Source organism: Cardiocondyla obscurior, linkage group LG07 (assembly GCF_019399895.1).
Source record: "Cardiocondyla obscurior isolate alpha-2009 linkage group LG07, Cobs3.1, whole genome shotgun sequence".
Classification (NCBI taxonomy): Eukaryota; Metazoa; Arthropoda; class Insecta; order Hymenoptera; family Formicidae; genus Cardiocondyla; species Cardiocondyla obscurior.
The window spans coordinates 5,414,608-5,436,018 of record NC_091870.1 but is presented as its reverse complement, the minus strand read 5'-3'; the positions used below and the strand labels follow the sequence as shown (position 1 = coordinate 5,436,018).

The 21,411-nt window shown below is 49.1% G+C and overlaps 2 protein-coding genes across 2 annotated transcripts; one reads left to right on the top strand and one right to left on the bottom strand.

Annotated features, from left to right (window-relative positions):
- The first annotated feature begins 285 nt into the window (after positions 1-285).
- Positions 286-6,831, top strand: LOC139104337 (uncharacterized). The gene is made up of 2 exons (XM_070659762.1): positions 286-4,133; positions 6,828-6,831. The coding sequence occupies exons 1-2, from the start codon at positions 286-288 to the stop codon at positions 6,829-6,831; spliced, it is 3,852 nt and encodes a 1,283-aa protein (XP_070515863.1).
- Positions 6,832-10,210: 3,379 nt separating this feature from the next.
- LOC139104336 (uncharacterized) lies at positions 10,211-13,241 on the bottom strand. Its single transcript, XM_070659761.1, has 4 exons — positions 12,708-13,241; positions 12,361-12,548; positions 11,689-11,826; positions 10,211-10,307 (listed from the first exon to the last, which is right to left on the bottom strand). Exons 1-4 carry the CDS (start codon positions 13,239-13,241, stop codon positions 10,211-10,213), a joined length of 957 nt encoding a protein of 318 aa, XP_070515862.1.
- Between the last annotated feature and the right edge of the window lie 8,170 nt (positions 13,242-21,411).

The window sequence follows — 21,411 nt, the reverse complement described above, 5'->3', positions numbered from 1 at the left end:
ATTTCCTTGCCTTCAGCGGCGCGATTGTATTTTTTTTGTGTTTTTTTTTGTAAATACAGTGAGTTCCCTTTTCTGTCGTTTTAATTCTTCTGGTTCTTTGTTCAATACCTGCGATCGGCTCTCCATCTCATCCCCGCTCAATCGATCACGCGTCGAGCTCATTGCTGAGTAAATCTATTTCTAAACTAACGCGATCGCGCCAGATCGCGTACATAAATTGTTGGTCCTTCGAGCCGGATTCGACGCGTGTGCAAGGATCTCAAAGAGGTGCGCTCCTCCGCTATTATGAACGACGCCGCTAAGCAACTCTTGCTCGCTCAAGGGCAACTCCAACGCAGTATTATTCGAGCGGTGGATAATTTGAAAAAACTCGGCCGCGCTAATGTCACACCCGCGACATTGCGCTCTCGCATCTCGACGATCAAGGACAACTGGGCGCGATTCTTCCTGGATCATTCTGAGCTGTTAAGGCTAGTGGACGAGACTACTCAAGCTACCACTCCCTACTTCAAAAACAACGTCTTCGATGAGGTTGAGGACGCCTACCAAGCTGCATTGGACTACATGAACGAGTCGCTCGAGTCTCTTGAACCCCCGGTCGTGAGTCTTAATCATTCAGGCAGTGACAATGCCTCGCTTCTTTCGCGACCGTATCTCGCGCTTTCTCATTTGCCTCCCATCTCACTCCCTCCGTTCAACGGGAGTCTGGAGCAATGGGAACATTTTCGGGATCGGTTTACAGCTTTAATCATTCAAAATCGAGAGTTGAAGGATTTCGCGCGTATGCACTACTTGCTCTCCTGCCTTACCGGTAGTGCCCTCGAATGTGTGCGTGAATTACCCGTTACGGCGGAGAATTTCGATGTTGCGTGGAAAGCGTTGAGTACGCGATTTGAGAATAAACGGCGCTTAATTCGCGGTCATTTATCGACGGTTTTGAATCTCCCGTCTATCACTAAAGAATCCGCGAGCGATCTTCAGGGCCTAATCGATAAGGTGAGTGCGTCGCTCACCGCCTTAAAAAATCTGAATCGTCGGTCGCGCGACTTGTGGCATGATATGCTTGTGTACATCATCAGCCAACGATTAGATAATTCTACTCGAAAAGCCTGGAGCATGCGAATAAGCGACTCCGACACGCTTCCGACCACGACAGAGCTGCTGGATTTCTTGCAATCTCGTCAGCGCGCTCTCGATGACGTCGTCGTTACCTCGTCGCATCCGTCGGGAGTAAAGAATGTTCCGCACAAGGTCAATGTTGCGACGGCATCTACGCGCTCCGTGTCCGCTCCTGCTCCTGATACCGCGGTTGCTGCGACTCCGCTTCGCGGACGTTCCGCGCCGTCAAATGTCGGGTCCGTATCTATCTGTCCGATTTGTCAGTCTCGTCATTTCTTTAGCTCGTGCCCCTCGTTTGTAAAGGGAAATTCGAGCCAGCGGCGTAACCTAGCTCAAGTGCACAAACGCTGTTTTAATTGTCTAAGCGGCAATCACGGAGTTCGCGATTGCAATAGCAAATTCACGTGTCGGAAATGTCATCAGAGACATCACACCATGCTGCACGGTGAAAATTCCGCCGGCTCGAGTTCCGCCTCTCCACCAGAACCATCGAATAGCGATGCAGCGGCACCGCCGTCTCAAAATGCCGAGATCACCGCGCTCGTTGCGTCCCGCGCTTCGCCTCAGAGACCGACCACTGTACTGCTCGCCACTGCATGGATCTCGGTATCCAGCTCTTCAGGCCGCCAATTGCGTGTGCGAGCCCTGATTGATCAAGGCTCCGAAATGACCTTCGTGTCGGAGTCCGTGGCGAGATTGCTTAAATTAAAGCGAATCCGATTTCCGATCTCGGTTGCGGCCGTCGGCGGTTCGAATGTCGGTACATATAATTTCGTCGGTAACATTTCTATTTCACCTGTTGATAGGCAAGTGCCGTCGATCGACCGCCTCGCGGTGATTATGCCTACTCTCACCTCATATGCGCCTCGCGGTAACGCCGGTATTCTTTCGCTTCCGCATCTACTAAATATTCAACTCGCCGATCTCAATCCCGCCAGTTCTAAACCGATTGATGTCATCCTCGGTGCTGACATTTATAACGAGATTATTCTTGACGGATTAAAGAAGGGCGCTCCAACTCAGCCGATAGCGCAAAATACTATTTTCGGGTGGATAGTATCGGGCCCAATCGACTCGCGTATCGGTGACGCTGCCGACCAGAAAGAACCCCTCGCGAACGTGACAGTGCATCTCACCGTCACTCACAACAGTGAATCGCTCGACCTCGCTAACGCACTCGAAAGGTTCTGGCAAACGGAAGAACCTCCCGCGCATCGCGACTCATCACGCGAGGACAACGAATGCGAGGCTCATTTTGTAAATACTCACTCTCGCCAGACCGACGGCCGATACGTCGTACGCATTCCGTTTAAGACGCCGCCGCCGATTGACATCGGCTCGTCTAAAGCTAAAGCGCTCAGTTGCCTCAAATCGTTATTGCGTCGCTTTCAGAGCAATCCTGCACAAGCTGCAGAGTATCGTGCGTTCATGACCGAATATGAATCTCTCGGTCACATGCGAATCGCCACATCGTCAGTTTCACAGGAAGTATTCATTCCACATCATCCTGTATATCGTCTCGATAGCGCTACGTCTCGAATTCGCGTCGTGTTTAATGCGTCGAGTCTTACGTCGAACGGTTTGAGTCTCAACGAACATATGTACTCCGGGCCGAAATTGCAAAGCGATCTGCCAACTGTTATACTTAGATGGCGACTATTTCGATATATATGTACGGCGGACATCGCGAAAATGTACCGCCAGATCCTTGTCGCCGAAAGTGATATCGATTATCAGCGGATCCTGTGGTCGCCCGGTTCAACCGACGCAATACGCGAATATCAATTATTGACCGTCACGTACGGTACGGCGTGCGCCCCATTTCTCGCATTGCGCGTTCTTCAGCAGCTCTCGCTGGATGACGGCCACAATTTTCCCCTCGCTCGGGACATCTTGCGTGATCACATCTATGTGGACGACGTCCTTTTCGGCGCTCATAGCGTCGCTCTGCTCGTGGAAAAACGCGATCAACTTATTGAACTTCTAAATCGTGGTCGGTTCACCTTGCGGAAATGGGCCAGTAATTCGTCAAAATTGCTGGCGGACATCAATCCCGCTGACCATGGTCTAGCATGCAATCCGATTCCGTTGTTAGACGAACAATTAAAGATTCTTGGCATTCACTGGCTGCCTCACTCCGATGAATTCCGGTTCCGTGTGTCGCTTGACGGGTCCGCCCCCACGACGAAGCGCGAAATTTTGTCGACGATTGCCAAATTTTATGATCCAATGGGGTGGGGTACTCCGACGATCATCTGCGCAAAAATCTTGATCCAGCGTCTCTGGAAACTCAAGGCCGCATGGGATGAGCTTGTTCCTCCGTCAATTTTAACGCGATGGCAAAAAATTTATTCGAGCCTCAGTCAATTAAATTCATTGCATGTTCCTCGGTGGATCGGAGTGGAATCTGACTCAGCTTCTATCGAACTCCACGGATTTGCGGATGCCTCCAGTGATGCGTACGCGGCCGTTGTCTATGCTCGAGTTATATCCTCCTCCGGAACGGTCACAACGTCATTGTTAGTCGGGAAGTCGAAAGTTGCTCCGCTTAAGCTGTTAAGCATTCCGCGTTTGGAGCTCTCCGCAGCCGTGCTGCTGGCTAAATTAATCGAATTCGTTCGCGAAATCCTCCCCAAGGCCATCTCATGCACTTGTTGGACGGATTCGTCAATCGTCCTAGCGTGGCTAAAGCAACCCCCGTCTCATTGGAAAATGTTCGTGGCAAATCGAGTCGCGGACATTCAAAACCGTCTCGCGAATGTTTCTTGGCGTCATGTTGTCACGAAGGATAACCCCGCGGATTGTGCGTCACGCGGACTACTAGGAAGCGACCTGATGAATCACCCACTTTGGTGGCACGGGCCCCCGTGGCTTAAGCTCTCGTCAGAACAGTGGCCAAGTTCGATCGCGACCGTCCCTCCTACCGCGCCGTTGGAACGTAAGCTCACCGCGTTAACAGCGTCCGTCGCTTCCGAGCATTTTGATTTGGCCGAGCGATTCTCTTCGTGGCCAAAGTTAATTCGCGTCACCGCGTATCTGTTTCGATTTTTCGCGCTGTGTCGTCGCAAAAATAACCTCCGACAAGCTGAGCGATGTTCGTCGGTTATTACGGCGGACGAATGTGCCATTGCCAAACTGTTTTGGCTAAAATACATTCAGACAGCTGTATTTTCACACGAGTTGCATGCGCTGTCACAAAATAAGCCGCTGTCCGTTAAAAGTTCGCTTAGTGCGCTTAATGTCTTTCTTGACCGTGACGGACTTATTCGTGTCGGTGGACGCCTTCGCCATGCGCCACTCGCATTTTCAATTCGACATCCGATTGTCTTGGCACCTCACGGGTTGGTGAGACTCATTACGTCGCACGCACATCTCCGTTCGATGCATGCCGGGCTGCAGCTTACCCTGAATACGTTGCGACGCGAATACTGGATTCTTCGCGCGCGAAGTTTGGTTCGCTTCGTGGTACACAAATGCGTAACATGCGTGCGAGAACGCGCCGTATCCCCCTCGCAATTGATGGGCGATCTTCCGCGTTATCGCGTTTCCGCGCCTGCACGATGTTTTTTGCATTGCGGACTGGATTATGCGGGTCCGTTTTTTGTTCGCGCCTCCGGAGGTCGCGGTATCAAATCAACCAAGTGCTATATCTCATTGTTCGTGTGTTTAGCTACTCGCGCCGTGCACTTGGAGCTCGTATCAGATTATTCCACGCCGGCGTTCTTAAATGCATTTTCGCGCTTCTGTGCCCGCCGCGGCTGTCCGAAAAACGTGTACTCCGATAACGGCACGACCTTCGTTGGAGCTGATCGTGAGCTGACCGCCGCCTATCGAAACTCCGTCCGAGATCCGAATTTTCAAAGTCGCAATGCCAGTGATCAAATCTCATGGCATTTTATTCCTCCTTCCGCTCCACATTTCGGTGGTTTGTGGGAGGCAGGGGTTAAAAGCGTAAAATATCATCTGCGTCGCGTCCTCGGTGCGCACACTCTCACATTCGAAGAGTTCTCTACGTTAATTTGCCGCGTGGAAGCTTGCCTAAATTCACGGCCTATCGCCCCTCTGAGCGATTCGTGCGATTCGTTTGACGTACTCACTCCGGGTCACTTTTTAATCGGGTCAGCATTAACCGCTCCCCCCGAGGAATCCACGCTAGACTTGGCCGAAAATCGTTTGAGCCGTTGGCAAATGATTCACCATATGACTGAACGATTGTGGTCTCTATGGTACGATGATTATGTTAACACGCTTCAGCAGCGCGCTAAATGGCGTAAGGTGCTACCTGCTCTCCGCGTTGGGCAGCTCGTAATCCTAAAGAATTCCGCGCTGCCTCCTTGTAAATGGGAGCTCGGACGAGTGGTTGAATGCTTTCCCGGCCCTGACGGGCTAACTCGCGTTGCGTCAATCAGAACCGCGCATTCTGAGTATAAACGGCCTCTCTCGAAATTGTGTGTCTTGCCGATCGATGTCGAGACAGCAGCTACGTAGAATGCGATCCGTCGATCTCGGTACATCTTATCACTGTATCACTTATCATTGTTAGTCATTGTCTTTTCACGTAACAATTTTTTTTTCTTTTGCTTAATTTTCTTGTATGCTCTTCTCTTCGCAGATACTTTGTTTTGACTTCACATTATTGTCTGCGCTGCGCCACCGACCACAATGACATGTCATATCATCGCTGTATTCTTTGCCTTGTATAGATTTAGCTTATTGATACCGGCGACAATTCTGTAAGGTCTGGTGAACCACGACAATTTTGCTGAGACGTAATCCGCCGTTGTAATTTTTCGAAATGCATTATTTCAACGCGGGCGGTATGTTCATTCGACTACAAATTGCAGCGCGATTAAATTATATTGTAATTCTCGCGCCTAGTATGTGCTCCAGCGTCGCGATATTTCGAGACCAATCGTCGCGTATTTGTTGATCTTGTCGATATCCTTGGATCGCCGATGGTTCCAAGCGTTTTGTTTTCGGCAGAAGTCAGCCTAATCTAGTTCAAACCGAATTTCGCTGACTTCTCTTTGTTTTCGTCGCCGGGTTCCGACTATCCTAGGCTCAGTACCGCGAAAAGACGAGCAGTTTCGCTCGAACTCCGCACGTGTGCGTCTCGCCTTTGTATCGGCTCGCTCTCGCGCGACGACTTTTGATTAGCTTCTTATAATTTTCATTCTCTCGCGCTCTTAATCGCAATTCAATAAATTCACTTTCCGTGAATTTATTACCTCGGCGCCAATCTATCTACAAGTTATCGTTACCGCTGGAGTGCAGGGATTCGCGCTCGCGGCAATCCCGGCTCGCGCTCTCAAGATCTCCGTCGTCCGCGGCAAGATCTCCGACGGCCGGGTAGATCACTCATCTACCTTCAAGATTTCCGACGGATCAGCCGGGTCAAGAAGATTTCCGCTCGGTTACTAATTTCCTTGCCTTCAGCGGCGCGATTGTATTTTTTTTGTGTTTTTTTTTGTAAATACAGTGAGTTCCCTTTTCTGTCGTTTTAATTCTTCTGGTTCTTTGTTCAATACCTGCGATCGGCTCTCCATCTCATCCCCGCTCAATCGATCACGCGTCGAGCTCATTGCTGAGTAAATCTATTTCTAAACTAACGCGATCGCGCCAGATCGCGTACACACAATAATAAACATATTTACTTATTTTATTATATGCTTAAACAATTACCTCTTATCAACTGTTATTGTTATCAGCTAAAATAGGTTATCAGACATAGACATTAATCGCATGTGTAGTCTGATTGAGTATGCGTGCTGACGTAAAAGCTAAAATACAGCTAGATTAGCTGTTTTAAGTATTTTTTGGTTCGTTGATAGGATAGAACGCTGGTTTATAGATGAACGCCTTCTTTCTATATATATAAGTATATTTACAGGTTTATGTACATTGTGTTTGATATCGTTTAAATCGCACCCACTGGTGCTTTTACAAAAGAACGCTTTACAACGTTTACAACCGCCTTTCGCGGTAGGAAATGTGTGGGGCGGTGAGCGTCACCTTTATCGGCCCCCACTTATCTTCGCCGGGCAGTATCGGCGACTCGGCTTCTGAGGATGAGGTGGTAGCCCAGGGATCGCACTGGACTCCACTATCCGTGACCACAGGGGCGTGCTGTATACCCCTCTCTGTGGTGCTTGGCCCACACTGTACACCTCGCTCTATCCGCACCGGTGGTGTTGGTGGGATAGGCGAGAGTAGCGGATTTATTTGATTCCACCGGGGACTGGTGTAACGCCAAATGCGTACGTCACCCGGTGCGAGGTATATCCTTGGTGGCCTCGTGAACCGTGAAGTTGGCTAGAGGAGGCTTCCACTCCAGGAATTGGAAGTGCGTGTGTCTGGGCGGCTTCTTGAGTCCTGGAGGCCGTAATATCCCTGCCAGCGGCTGCTGCGGCGGAAAGACCTCGATCGATATTATCTTCGGTGTTCTTGCTTCCTCGACCGGTGGCGACGGAGGACTATCAGGCACGATCTCTGGCGTCAGTGTGGCCCTCTTCTTGCGGCGGCTTCTCCGTGTCCGCTTCTGCGGAGTCCCTGTCTCAGGACTCTGACTCTTCGTTGTTGGTGGTAACGGCATGCGTCTATGATATGCTTCGTGGCAACGAATACTGCCTCGTCTCCGTTCGATGTGCGTCGGCAGAGCACTACTTCTTATACTGTGAAGTGTGCGTCTATACGAGCACTATCGACCGTATTCAAAAAGCGATCTCCTTATCGGATAAGGCGATATCGCAAGCTCCATCGGTGCCGCTTATATAGCGGTCCTTATCGCATCTGACTCTCGCGAAAGCTCTTCGTCTTTCGCGACGCCTGGCGGCCGCGGCTGCTATCAGTCGGGCCCGGAGCTTTTCCTCCACCGAACTTCCGGGCCTTCCGGCATACGTTCACGTATGCCGGGCTGCATCTGTCATGGCGCGCCGAGTGTCAATTTTTCGGGTTGTCATCTCGGCCGCCACAGCTGTAATCAAGCTGTGATGTAATACATTACAGCTAATCTAGCTGTATTTTAGCTTTTACGTCAGCACGCATGCTCAATCAGACTACGCATGCGATTAAAAAAAAAAATGATTAATTATTAACAGAGTAAACGCAATTCCTCTTTTTTTGTTTTTTTGACTGTTAATATTATTAAAACGTTATTAAAAAATCTCTAAGAGCAGTGCAATATAGTGCGGCTGTAAAAAAAACAATAGTTTATGTGTTTATGTTATACTTAAAATAATATATATAATATGGTATATATTAACTTGTAAATAAAAAATAACAAACATTTCTTATTTATTATTAATTGATTATTAGGGTTTTAGATTTAATTTTATTAATTACGTGGAACGATTTATGTTTTTAACTAAAAAAAATTTGTTTATTTGTATTAATTATAATATCACATTAATACATAAAATAAATACAAGAAATATGTTACGTACTGTGACGTGGCAGCTTTCGCTGCTTCGTCGCAGCTCCCCGCGGCCGTCACAAAGGCGCAGCGGCGCTGGACGAATCGCAATAGCGAGGAGAGCAAAAAAAGGTCGCAGAAATCTCCGGAGAATGTAGCGTTATTTTTTCGAAGCGGTAATTAACGATCGCGTTGGTGGATTCTGTTGTTACCGTATGTTGCCGAGATTGTCGACTGTCCTTGCCGCGGGAGGAGCGAGAGGAGCGGACCATAGGCGGAGGCGCGAACTTCTGGAAGAAGGGGTGACCGGATACGGGCCCGGGATAAGAGGCCACCCATCCCGAGAACCGTGGAGGAGGCTTGTCGCCTACACGTTTCAAAGCCGAAAACCACCTGCGGGAGAATTATGCGACAACGAAAGTAGATTATATAGGCCGGTTCTGGACCAATTCGTGTTAGTGTGTCCGTGTGACCTAGGGCGAGGGGTAATGACGTCACGCAGGGAGGGGTGTTTTTCCAAAAATCGCCCCTTTGTCTGCGATTCTCGGAACAGATTGTTTATAAATATAACAATAACATAAAAGTTATGAAATTTGATATTTTAATTACGTAATTTGATATTTTTTAAAATAGATAAGTGCGTTATCTCGCCGCGGTATTTTCCTGCGGCATCGCGAATTTCAAAGGGTTGGAATTTTTTCAAATGGAGAAGGGGGGGTGTCTTATTTTTTCACAGGGGGTAAAGGAGGGGTGTTGGGGGTGATCACGCGAGTCTTAGTCATGGCGTCGGCGGCGAGCGGCGGGGCGGCGGCGGATCGCAAAGGATCGCGCGCCCATCGTTCCCTCTCGCTCGCACCCGTTCGCGCCGCCTATCGTTCCCTCTCGCTCGCTCTCGTTCACGCGTTTGTCATCATCGACTACGACTCGCTCGCACCCGTTCGCGCCGCCTATTGTTTATCAACAATTCTTTTACACGCTCATACGATTCGAATGCGGGTGACGCTGCACGTACACCCCCGGCTGATCGCTTCTCCTTCTTATCTTATTTCTCTCTCACCCAGATACGTATGTTGCATACGAACGAGGCGGGACTCACGCCTCACAATTATAATGAAATGAAGGATGGAATAGAAGCGATTAAAAAAATGATACGTGTCGATTACAAAAGTATATATTTATTATATGAATATGCATTACAATATATTACACATTTTTTATACACTTATTACAAGCGCAAGTAATTCGCAATCTACAATTTGTTGTTCGTCGAAGGAATCGCTGCTGCGTATAGCGCTCACCGCTTCGGTGCGATTTCTCGATGAGGAAGCGATTTTGCAAAATCGCTCGTATTTGTCGTCGATCTTAGGTAGGACTTTGTTAAGTACGTTGAACGTCAAAGAGACGCAATCATCGAAATCCAGCATTCGCGTGAACGTAGCTTCGGTCATGGCCATACGTGTGTCGACCGATTCGAGTCGTACAAGTTTCATTTCGTTCATGCGGCAAATTCGTACTGTGAGCGAACCTATGTTCGCAACGTCGTACGGTTGCTTCGGTCGATCGCGAAGCATATTCAGAATTGTCCATCGATGCTCGCACAGTTCCTTCGAGGTGTCGAGCGACATGGTTAATTCATCTCCTCAATTATCACCTATGATGATCTCCACAAAACAACGCATATCAACGTTCACGCTGATCTCTAGATATTTGTATCCCGTTTGGGTCAGCGGGTATCGCCGGCAGAGTAAGCGGCGTCACGTATCGTTTTGGCGAGATGCTGGAAATTAAATAAACGCAATTATGAATATTAATATATTAATTGTGTGGCCTGAAGCCACGAACAGGCAATCACTTTCAGACACCGCGCCGCGACCACCACCGTTCGCCCGAAACATCGCGCGGTCCCGTCCATAGTTTAAGTTACGCGCGGGCCGACCAGCCGCCCGCGGCGAGTAGCGCGAATCTACGCAACAGGGAACATGGGCCGCCCACACCGCGCACCGCCACCCGACCGCTCGGGAGTGGGGGCCCCCACTCTCGGGCCCACGGGTATATAAGCCGCCTCGAGCGCAGACGAGGCACCTTTTCCGCGCTGGGGAGCACCCCAGCATCCGATCCTCCAGGACTTGGGCGCTCCCAAATTTTCCTCGACCGGGCTCACCCGGTCTTCGAGACCGACTTCGCTCTACACGACTCGGGCGCTCCCGTCCGTCCTCGACACCGACATCTTCGAGACTCGGGCGCTCCCGAGCCTTCCTTCGACCGGGCGCTCCCGGCCGTCTTCGACACCGACATCTCCGAGACTCGGGCGCTCCCGAGCCTTCCTTCGACCGGGCACTCCCCGGCTCTCTCTCTCTCACCGACACGGTCCTAGCATTCAGTCTCGTAGGCAGATTACGTTGCGGCGCCGCCGACTCGCGAACGCAAAAACTGTCCGACCGATACGGTACGAGCGGTCCATCCTGTAACCCGCACCGCCGACTCGCGACCGCGAAATCTGTGCGACCGATACGGCCCGAGCGGCCCATCCTGTAACCCGCGCCGCCGACTCGCGACCGCGGAGCCTGTACGACCGATACGGCCCGAACGGCTTAGCTTGTAATCCGCGCCGCCGGCTCGCGACCGCGAAGCCTGTACGACCGATACGGCCCGAACGGCCTAGCTTGTAATCCGCGCCGCCGACTCGCAAACGCGAAGACTGTCCGACCGATACGGCCCAAGTGGCCCATCCTGTAACCCGCGCCGCCGACTCGCGACCGCGTAATCTGTGCGACCGATACGGCCTGAGCGGCCCATCCTGTAACCCGCGCCGCCGACTCGCGACCGCGGAGCCTGTACGACCGATACGGCCCGTTACATGGGATACGTCCCAAAGCGACCCGAACTAGCTTTCACATTAAATCCAGCTCCCGGCGGATGTTTGCTTTTGTTCAATTCATTCCTAGACTATTATATTATTTGTTCTTTTGCTTTCAGTCATTCTTATACTAGTGTATTAATTGTCTCTATATTATTTCTTTTCTTAATAAATCTTTTATTTTACGTTAACCAAGTCTCGGTTCTTTACACTTGCACCCTGGCTTTCGACGAGCTCTCCGGACTCGAAATTACCGTATTACAATTGGAAGTAATTAATTTTATAAGAATGAAAAACTTACTCGTTAAATTTTTTCTCGCTAGATGAGGCTTTAGCACCGCAATCATTTCGACGCACTTCGTAACAGTTTCTCTCGTTGTAATACATCGTCGTATTCGCAGTCGTAGACGTAGTCGTAGAGGAAGTCGTGTAGTCGTTGCTGCGGCCAAAGCGAAGAATATACTGATCGGTACGATCTGAGGGTACCTCGAGTTGAGGACGGTTGCGAAAATCCCCTCTTTTATTTATTAAAATTTGCATAGAGTGAGAGAATATAAAACGCAGTAAGAAAAATTTTTGGAGAGGGTATTTAAGAGAGGGTGATTGGGAGAGAGTAAAACAATCGAAAGACGTACATGTATAGGTATGTGATACAAAAAAGTTTTATTAAAAAAATTATACGTCATCATTTTGATGGTTACGCCACCAATTGTACAATTTAAATACATTTTGTACGGCACAATTTTTGCAATGTCTTCTACAGCAGAAAGTATTCGAATTGTCCAAATCGTTGAGCGACTCGTTTTGACGCGAGCAGTCGATGATGACGAACGGACCGTTGAGCAGAAACGACGTGACGGTGAGATTTGGTTCGAGATACTCGTAGCCGTAATACTCTTTGCAGAAACGCGCGTACACGTCGTAGAGAATCGCGTATCTACGTTTGCTAAAGTCGAGGTTCATATCGTCGTACGGGTAGCACTCTGAATTGAGATAGAGCTTCACGTTGGTCAGTTTGCAGTCGTCGAAACGACTGTTGTCCTCAGACATGATGTTCTTTCGACCCGTCCGCAGAGCGAAGACGACGTATCGAGGTTTTTCAAGTTGCGTGGCGGTCTTGATGGCCCACGAGTGCTTGGTCGTGAGTTGCAGTAGCGGAAACTCGTACAGATCCCATGAGCGAAAGCCCATACTGACGAATCGACCGCTCTCCAAGGTGCGCAACATCGCCAATTTCTTTACCTCGTTTAAAAGTACGTGAGGCATATGCCATTGTATTTTCAGCAAGTCAACCTTGGGCTCGACCGCGGAACTGCCCACCAGACAGTTGTTGTCGTTGCGCGCTCGTATAAGAATCAATTCGTGACGAGCGTTTATCACGACGCGCCTAAAGTCCTCGCAAAATCCCAGCAGCATGTTGAGCGGTACGCAGAAATTGAAGTAACCGTTCGCATTGATCGTGGGACCGAGCCATCCCGCGTTCCGCAAAATCACGCTCCTGTTGGACGAAACGGTCGCGTAATTTTTCAGTGTGCTGGTTATGCCGACGTTTCGGTTACGATCAATCTCCACACCGTCGAGCTCGTATCGTATCTCGTCGAACATGAAGGCGATGCAGTTGTCTCCAAGGATCACATCAGCTCCCGCAACCACCTTGCCCTTCGTTAATTTTCCCTTGACGTAGAGAAAACTCTCGTGCGGTAGCGTGTACAGATCTTGCTGCTGTATCGGTATTCTTATCTCGTCACTGTGTTCGAACGTCGTATTGGCAAACGGATTGTAGGCGTGAGTCTCGATCTTGACGATTCGATCGTCGAAGACTGGTTCGTCTCGGATATTCAGAATGTCAGCCATCGTTCAGATAAAGTTATTTCGCACAGCGAATCAGAGCGATCTCAGAAATTCAACGTTCGTTTCGGTTAGTCTTCTTCTTCTTCCTATCCTTCCGACGCTATTTACAGCGAAATGTTGTTGTTGTTGTTGCGGTTCAAGCTGTTGGATCGTACCAGCACCGAAACTGATCGTTGTAACGCGACTCGTTTTGTTCGGTATTAACATACCACGTTATCGTTGTGGCCGTCGTTGTTGTAGTCGTACGTGCAATCTGACGGTAATCTCCTCTCCGCGAAAGCCGAGCGGTCGACTGTTCTGGTTGGGGACGCGTATCGTGAGATCCATAACGTATCGCACGATGATCGGCAGGTAAATGACTTGCGTGGGCGTTTCCGTGATCTTATATCCTGGTGGCACTTTCGGCGAAAACTCGTGAATCGTGTGCACGTGTTCGCCGTTGCAGTACGCTCCCGCGGTTACGTTACATTCGATGCGGATAATATTCAGGTTGATTATATTGATCGGTAAGTCGGACTCGTGCCATTTTTGCGGCTGCAGTACGCGGTGTGGCGAGAATCCGAGAAGCGGTCCTAACGAGTTTGGTTTCGAAAAGTTCACCGTGTACGCTGATTTGATCTCGCTCCTCATAGTGTTGAAGTTGGCGCGAATCGCTATCGAGAAATTATCGTTCTTCTCGTTCTTCTCATTACGATTACCATCGACGGTGTCGCGTTGTCGCGGCATCGCATGTTTCAAAAATTTGTCTATTGCCTGTATCTCGTACAATCCCTCGGGAATCGTAATTTCCTTGCCGTCCGTGCCGTAGTAGAATTTATTGTTTGTAGAATTGTCGTTCGGTATGGTGTTGTAAGTCGCAAAGTTCGTGAGACCGAGCTCGTAATTACCGTCGCTGAAATCCAACGCCGGTGAGTAGCTCGAATCGAGAACGCTGCTCCTACCGGTCAACGTGAGCGTGATCGACATGTTTGAAGCGATACTGAGACGAAGTATGTCGCGACGTCAGTTTTTAAACGTAATCGCGTCGATCGTACTTAAAAATCGCAAACACAGCTGTCCACAGATACTCTGATCATACGTATGATAGGATCGTCGATTATACTCTATCGACAAGACGTCGACTCCGAGATATCTCACCAATTCTATAGGCGGTCGGAGATTACCGAAGCCGTCAAAGTATGCGACGCGATCTCCCCTTTTGGCGTACGCTACCCAGTGAGTCCCCGGACCCGTCACGTTGTCCAGATTCACGATACCGCTTTCGTTTGTACGCGCTACTTGTAGGTAGGGTGTCGCGCATAAAGACGCTTCTGAAATAAGGAACGCGCATACGTCTGGTCAGATGATTTAACTGCACGTTTGTAGTCGCACCCAAAGGCATTTTTAACGTCTGCTCGACGTTTTTTTTTTTCTTCCTCTCTTCGCAACAGTCTTACCTCTGCCGTACCTGTACGGCTTGAGAGAGAGACCCTGTTCACCGTTGTACGGGGCCAGATGAACGCCGGATCCACCGGCTGCCGCGCGCGCAGCTTTTCTCTCGTTTACGGCTCTCGCTATACTCGCGGCTCCACCGACAAGCGATCCGACTGCGCCGAGAATCGGAATGATCGGCAGCATGCCACCGCGCTTTGCTGTTGAAAGCATGCGTTTTTTGCGAATCGTACTTCTCCTTCTCCTCTTCGTAATAGTTCTGCTTCTCACAGTCCTCAACCTGTTCTTTCTAATCGACATACCCATGCCAATTTTCGTTTTAGCTTTCATCGCAGCCCACACGGCTGCTGCGGCGGCTCTCTCGCGTAAGCCTGAATCTTTCGCTATAACGCGTTTTCCCGCTCTCTTGGCGAGTTCTCTGTCCGCTGTGTGTCTATCTGTGAGATCGTTGCTTCGCGCGTACGCCAAGTCGTGCTCGCGACACGCTTCGTCCAACGGATTAACGCCTTGATCGCCTCTCGCTATGCGTTCCTTCAGTCGAGTTTCTGGCCCACAAAATTGATAACCGGAGATGTGCAGTTCGAAGGGGAGGTCGTTTATCGCGCAATTCAACAAACCCTTCCCGCAGCACTTTACTTCCGACAAAGCGGTAGACGACGTTGACACTCGCCGCACTTTCGGATTAACGGAGCAGGTCCGTCGATGTGCGTTTCTTGCCAGGGTTGATTGTAATGCTCGAGGCACCTGCGATAGGTTCGAACCTCCGGATCTTCCCTCAAGTGCATGGGAAGTTTATCCCACACGAGATGAACGTAATCGCCGCAGACGTTCAGCAAAACGGCCTATGGTACGATGTTCAACTGTTCCGCGGTTAAGTTCAACACGTCAAAGGGATGTTTCAGCGCGAGATACATATCGATTAATGAGCTATTCGCGGGTTCGCGGGACTATAAATAGGCGCGCGAGTGATCGTCTCCGTACAGCGGGTACGAGATGCGGTTCGTGCGACAACCGCAGACGATACGCGTCGCGAATTGCGACGACAGATTACGACTGATGGACAGTCTCGAGAGGAAGAAAAAACGCAGGCATGGTGAGATGCTGCCAAACACCGTGCGCGCGATCGTGTGCGGTCCATCGAACTGCGGCAAAACGAACGTTCTGATCAGTCTGTTGGAGAGTCCGCACGGTTTGCGTTTCGAGAACGTGTACGTGTACTCGAAGTCGCTGCAGCAGCCCAAGTATCAGTACTAGGAAAGTCTGCTGGCGCCGATCGACGAGATCGGCTATTTCACGTTCTCCAACAACAGCGACGTCGTTCCGCCGAGCGAGGCGCTTCCGCATTCGATCTTCGTCTTTGACGATATCGCGTGCGACAAGCAAGACGCCGTGAGAGAATACTTCGCGATGGGTCGTCACTCGAACGTAGACTGCTTCTATCTGTGTCAGTCGTACGCGAGGATACCCAAGCATCTGATACGCGACAACGCGAATCTGCTGATCTTGTTCAAACAGGACGGAACCAATCTGAAACACGTGTACAACGATCACGTCAACACCGACATGTCATACGACGAGTTCAGTGCGTTGTGTCGCGAATGCTGGCAACGCGATCACGGTTTCGCGGTGATCGACAAGGACAGTCCGCTCGACAACGGGCGATACAGGCGAGGATTCGACGTGTTTGCGGTACCGTCGAGTTGATTTTTAACAGATTGACAAAATCACGCGACGATCAGTCGTCGAAGACGCTTCGTCGAGAACAAATCGCGCGATACGATCGATCGATATGACGGGGAGAAACGACAACCATGACGCGCGCGAGCGTGAAAAGATTACGCGGGAGATCGAGAAGACGAGCGAGGCGATTCGCAGGAAGCATCGAGCCATAAAGACCGACACGATCGACGCCGACATCGCGTCAAAAAAGCGCCTCAAGCCCATCGTCGAACCTCTAAAGCGGATGGCCGAGACCGTCGAGGAATCCGGTATCGCGGTACCGAAGTTGGAGTCGAAATCGGAGCTACGATTGTGGTCGACACCAAAACCCGTACGGCATTTAAACGTCACGTTTGACGATTCGTTGTCGTCGACAACGTTAGGCGATACGATCGTAGCTAATCCGTCATTGAGTGATACGACCGTCGATTCGTACGTTACGACCAAAAACGTCGAACTTCCGTCGACGCCACGGCCCCGCACATCGACGCCGCGGTTCGGCGTATCGACGCCGCGATCTGGCGTATCGACGCCGCGGCCCAGCGTATCGATGGCAACGATGTATCTAGAAGCGGCGAGTGCTGACAGAAGAATAAATATCGATGACGTTTTCGGTATATACTTTGACGCGAACAAAGTAATGCTTGGGAACAAGCACGTCGAATTCGACCATAAGAACGACGATATAATCGTCGCTGGTAAGAGATATCCCGGTATGGAAGGTCTGTACGAGTTGATTTTCAAGAAGGTACCCGACGAAACCGCTTACACCGAGGCGAATAAACGTCACTACAAGAACATACTCGAAGTAACGAACTTGCATAAGAAAGATTTCAGCGACAGCGGTCGCGTCATGGGTAACAAAGGCTCAAAGTACATGAATGTGATCGCACCGCTGATAGGATATTCGGCCAAGAAATCGAGAAGAAAAAGCTCCGGTAAAGGATTACCTCGCCTCATGACATTAAACGATCACGCGATCGACTACGTGCACTGGGACGATCCTAACGAGCTCGTGGATTGTCTTCGATTGCTGGATGCTTAGCGTCGAGCCGGTCACAACGCTCACGACAACGAACTTTTGTCGATCGTCGAGGAACTGCGCGAGGCGGGTTTGATTATAAATTGATCGACCGGGAGGAATCGAGCGACAGAATCGATCATGTCTAGATCGCGCAAGTCGAGCGACGCAGGTCCCGAGAGGAGGCGACTCGTTGACGAGTTGCACGCCCCGGCGAGAAGAAACTTTCCGCGAAGACGTGTCGTGGTCAAGGGATATGACGATCTGTGGCAGGCTGATATCGTCGAGATGCAACCGTACGCGCGTTTCAACCGAGGCTACCGCTATATTCTTACCGTCATCGACGTACTCGGCAAGTACGCGTGGGCGATACCGCTCAAGAACAAAGGCGGCAGCGAGACGGCTGACGCTTTAGCGGAGTTGATGCGAAAGAGCGGGCGATGCCCGAAAAATCTGCAAACCGACATGGGAAAGGAGTTTTACAACGCCGACGTGCAATGACTTTTCGCGAAACGCGGCGGCAATCATTACTCGACCTACTCGGTAATGAAGGCGTCGATAGTCGAACGATTCAATCGCACGCTCAAAAACGCCATGTGGAAGATGTTTACACTCAACGGTAATTATGAGTGGTTCGACGCGCTACCGCGTCTCGTAGACGAGTACAATAGGCGCAAGCATCGAACGATCGGCATGCGGCCCGTTGACGTGACACCTGATATCGCCAAGAAACTCCTCGACACCGTGTACAGCGCTATAAAGATAGCTGCTTCGGCCAAATTCAGGGTCGGTGATAAAGTACGCGTGAGCAAGTTTAAAATAATTTTTGAAAAGGGATACACTCCGAATTGGACCACCGAGGTTTTCACGATCGTCAAGGTGCAGCAAACCAATCCAGCTACCTATCTACTGAAGGATTATCGCGGTGAGGCGATATTCGGAGCGTTCCACGAGCACGAGTTGCACCGCGCAACGCATCCGGACGTGTATCTGGTGGAGAAGGTTCTGCGCAAGAAGGGTGACAAGGTCTACGTAAAATGGTTAGGATTCGACGGATCGCACAATTCGTGGATCGACAAAAACAGCATCGTTTAATAAAGTTTTTTTATTTTACACATGTGTATATGTGATTTGATACAAAAATGTATAAAAATGAGAAAAATATATAACGTACGCATTGTACAATGTTTTACTTTATTTGTATAATTACATCTATAATACATACTATATACTGCTTACTGCGTACATGTGTACTGCGTACATGTGTACTACGTAAGGGCATGCTAGCGACTACTAACTCAGACCTGTACATCATCGCATAGTAATATAAAACATGACCGTTTCGTCGGTCGTTTCGAGAGTTCCGCAAAATACTGCTTAAATTTGAAAAAACAGGCAACCATGAACGCCTCAATCAACGCATCAAACACCACAAAATAAATTTAAACTAAGTTTAAACGACATAAGCAACCAAGAACATCACATACACCGCATACACCGCAAAATAAAATATGCGAATGTTAACCCATACATTATATCGCAATTAACCGGTAAAACCAAAAAAAAAAAAAGAAAAGAAATACCAACTATTGTACCGTCAGTAATAAAATAAAGGGGTAAAGATATATAAAATATGCGAATGTTAATCCATACATTATATCGCAATTAACCGGTAAAAACAAAAAAAAGAAAAGAAATACCAACTATTGTACCGTCAGTAATAAAATGAAGGGGTAAAAATATATAAAATATGAATGTTATATCGCAATTAACCGGTAAAAACAAAAAAAAAGAAAAAAGAAAAGAAATACCAACTATTGTACCGTCAGTAATAAAAAAAAGGAGTAAAGATACGAGTATAGTTGGAGAATATGACAGCGCTAGGAATAATACATATAATGTATGTTATTCCACGCATGCTTTATATAACGAGCTCGAGACTTTTATAAAATATTTTAAAACCAGATAAAAATACAGTTCCGCAAAATTCAGACTAAATTTTGAAAAAAGAGGCAATAATGAACGCCTCAATCAACGCATCAAACACCACAAAGTGAAAATCAGACTAAATTTGATAAAAAACCTAAGCAACCAAGAACATCTCATACTCCACATACACCACAAAATAAAAATTATTTTGTGCAATCCAACCCATTTGCTAGCTGCAAAAATCCAACATTTGCAGAACTCTATTACAAATAATACAATTTGAAAAAAAACAGGCAATCATGAACGCCTCAATCAACACATCACTCTCCACAAAATGCAAAATATGCGAATGTTAACAATCACTCGAGAGACCTTGCATCAATCGGAAGTATAATACATCTATAATACATACTGCATAAATGTATACCGCATACATGTATACCGCATACATGTATATCGCATACATGTATACCGCGTACATGTGTACTGCGTTTTTATCAAGGTATGCGATAATGACCCCACGGCAAGGTCTCGGTCGAGTTCGGCACGAGATATCGCTTGTCGTCGTACGGACTCAGAGCGATCTTTGTCTCGGACACGGTGTATACCTCGTGCAATTTCGACCTGATGCACGATTGGTCGCGAGTCATAGCGATCTCGTCCTCGAGACACCTCACGTAATCGTCGAACGTTATAGTTTGTGCCACGACTCCGCTCTTTACGCCCTTTGCTTTTTTGTTGTCTTTTCTACCGTCTACCCTGATCGCATACATCTTAGCTCTGAGTCCGACGAACTCTGTGACGATCGCACCGTTACACTCATCCTTCATTAAGCCGGGTATTTTTTTGTTCGCGAGAGGTATACCATACGCGTTATCGGGCGGATAGTCGCTCGTGTCGAACCTCGCGATATCGCGTTTCATCATCTCGTATACGTCGTCGCACTCGACGCTGTACACAAGACTGTCCGTGTCGGTATACATGACGCTACATTTGTCTCCGAAAGTCGGTATCATATACTCGTGATGAAACTCGTACAAGCATACTTTAGATATGTCGAGTATAGACATACCGACGTATATCGGCTTGGCGAATTTCACCTCGAGTTTACGCAATTCCACGGCTACTAAATTTTCCGCAAATACGCTTCTGCTGTGAAAATTCGGTTTGGCGATCATCGCCTCCACACCGCACCGTCCGTCCCACTGCGAGAGCAAGCGAACGTCGACGCGATTTCGTACGTTCTCCATCGTTTTACCGAACACCGCGTTGTTCATCAGTTTAAACAAATTTTTCTCAAAATCGTTGGTCGCGCGAGTTCGATGTCGCGTGTTGAGCTCGATGTAATCGCGCAACCATGCCGATTGAGTGAATCGCAGCACGCGGTAAACCTTGGTGACGCGAAGACCGTGACGCGTGCACAGCTGCAGATTGCGATAGTGGATGACGTATCGCTTCTTATCACACAGCGTAGCCAAAAGTTTTACATCGTGTTTCGCCCCGGTGGTTTCTCTCGCGTGGGACAGAACGGCAGATCGGAGTGCGCGTCGTGCACGCTCGCGGGATACTCGAGATCCACCTCGAGAATATAACCCGTGGGCGAGTCCGCGGCGATCGCGTCTACGTCGAGGTTCGCGAGGTCGTTGTCGTCGACCCATTCGAAATCCGCGTACGGTAACGGTTGACACATGGCCCATCCGTACAAGTTATTTACATCGTAATACACAATGTACGACGAAGGTTTCGACGAGTCGTACCCCGACCGCATGTATCTGTTATTGGCTCGCGCGTATCTGTTGGAGCATTGACTTAGACCGCCGCGTATTTCGCGAACATCACCATGTCGATGTCGGTCAACAATTCGAAATTTATGCGCGTATGCTTGAGCATCGCATCCCACGTGAAACCGGGTAAGGTGTAGTAATGCGCGGGATCGAGTCCGTAACTCTCGACGCATCTGTCGCGAAAATTTTCAAATACGTCAGCCAATAACAGTACATCAGTTTTGAGGTACAGATCGCTGTACTCGCCTAGAGTTCGAACGGAGAACCGCTGCCATACGGTCTCGGCGTG

Bases quoted from the DNA above. Each gene is read 5' to 3' on its own strand.
- LOC139104337 (XM_070659762.1), top strand. From the start codon at position 286: ATGAACGACGCCGCTAAGCAACTCTTGCTCGCTCAAGGGCAACTCCAA.
- LOC139104336 (XM_070659761.1), bottom strand. From the start codon at position 13,241: ATGGCTGACATTCTGAATATCCGAGACGAACCAGTCTTCGACGATCGA. The intron at 11,827-12,360 runs GTACGACGATAT...CTTTGGCCGCAG, and splicing joins CTCAATTCAGAGTGCTACCC to CAACGACTACACGACTTCCT. The intron at 10,308-11,688 runs GTAAGTTTTTCA...TTTAATTTCCAG, and splicing joins AGCGAGAAAAAATTTAACGA to CATCTCGCCAAAACGATACG.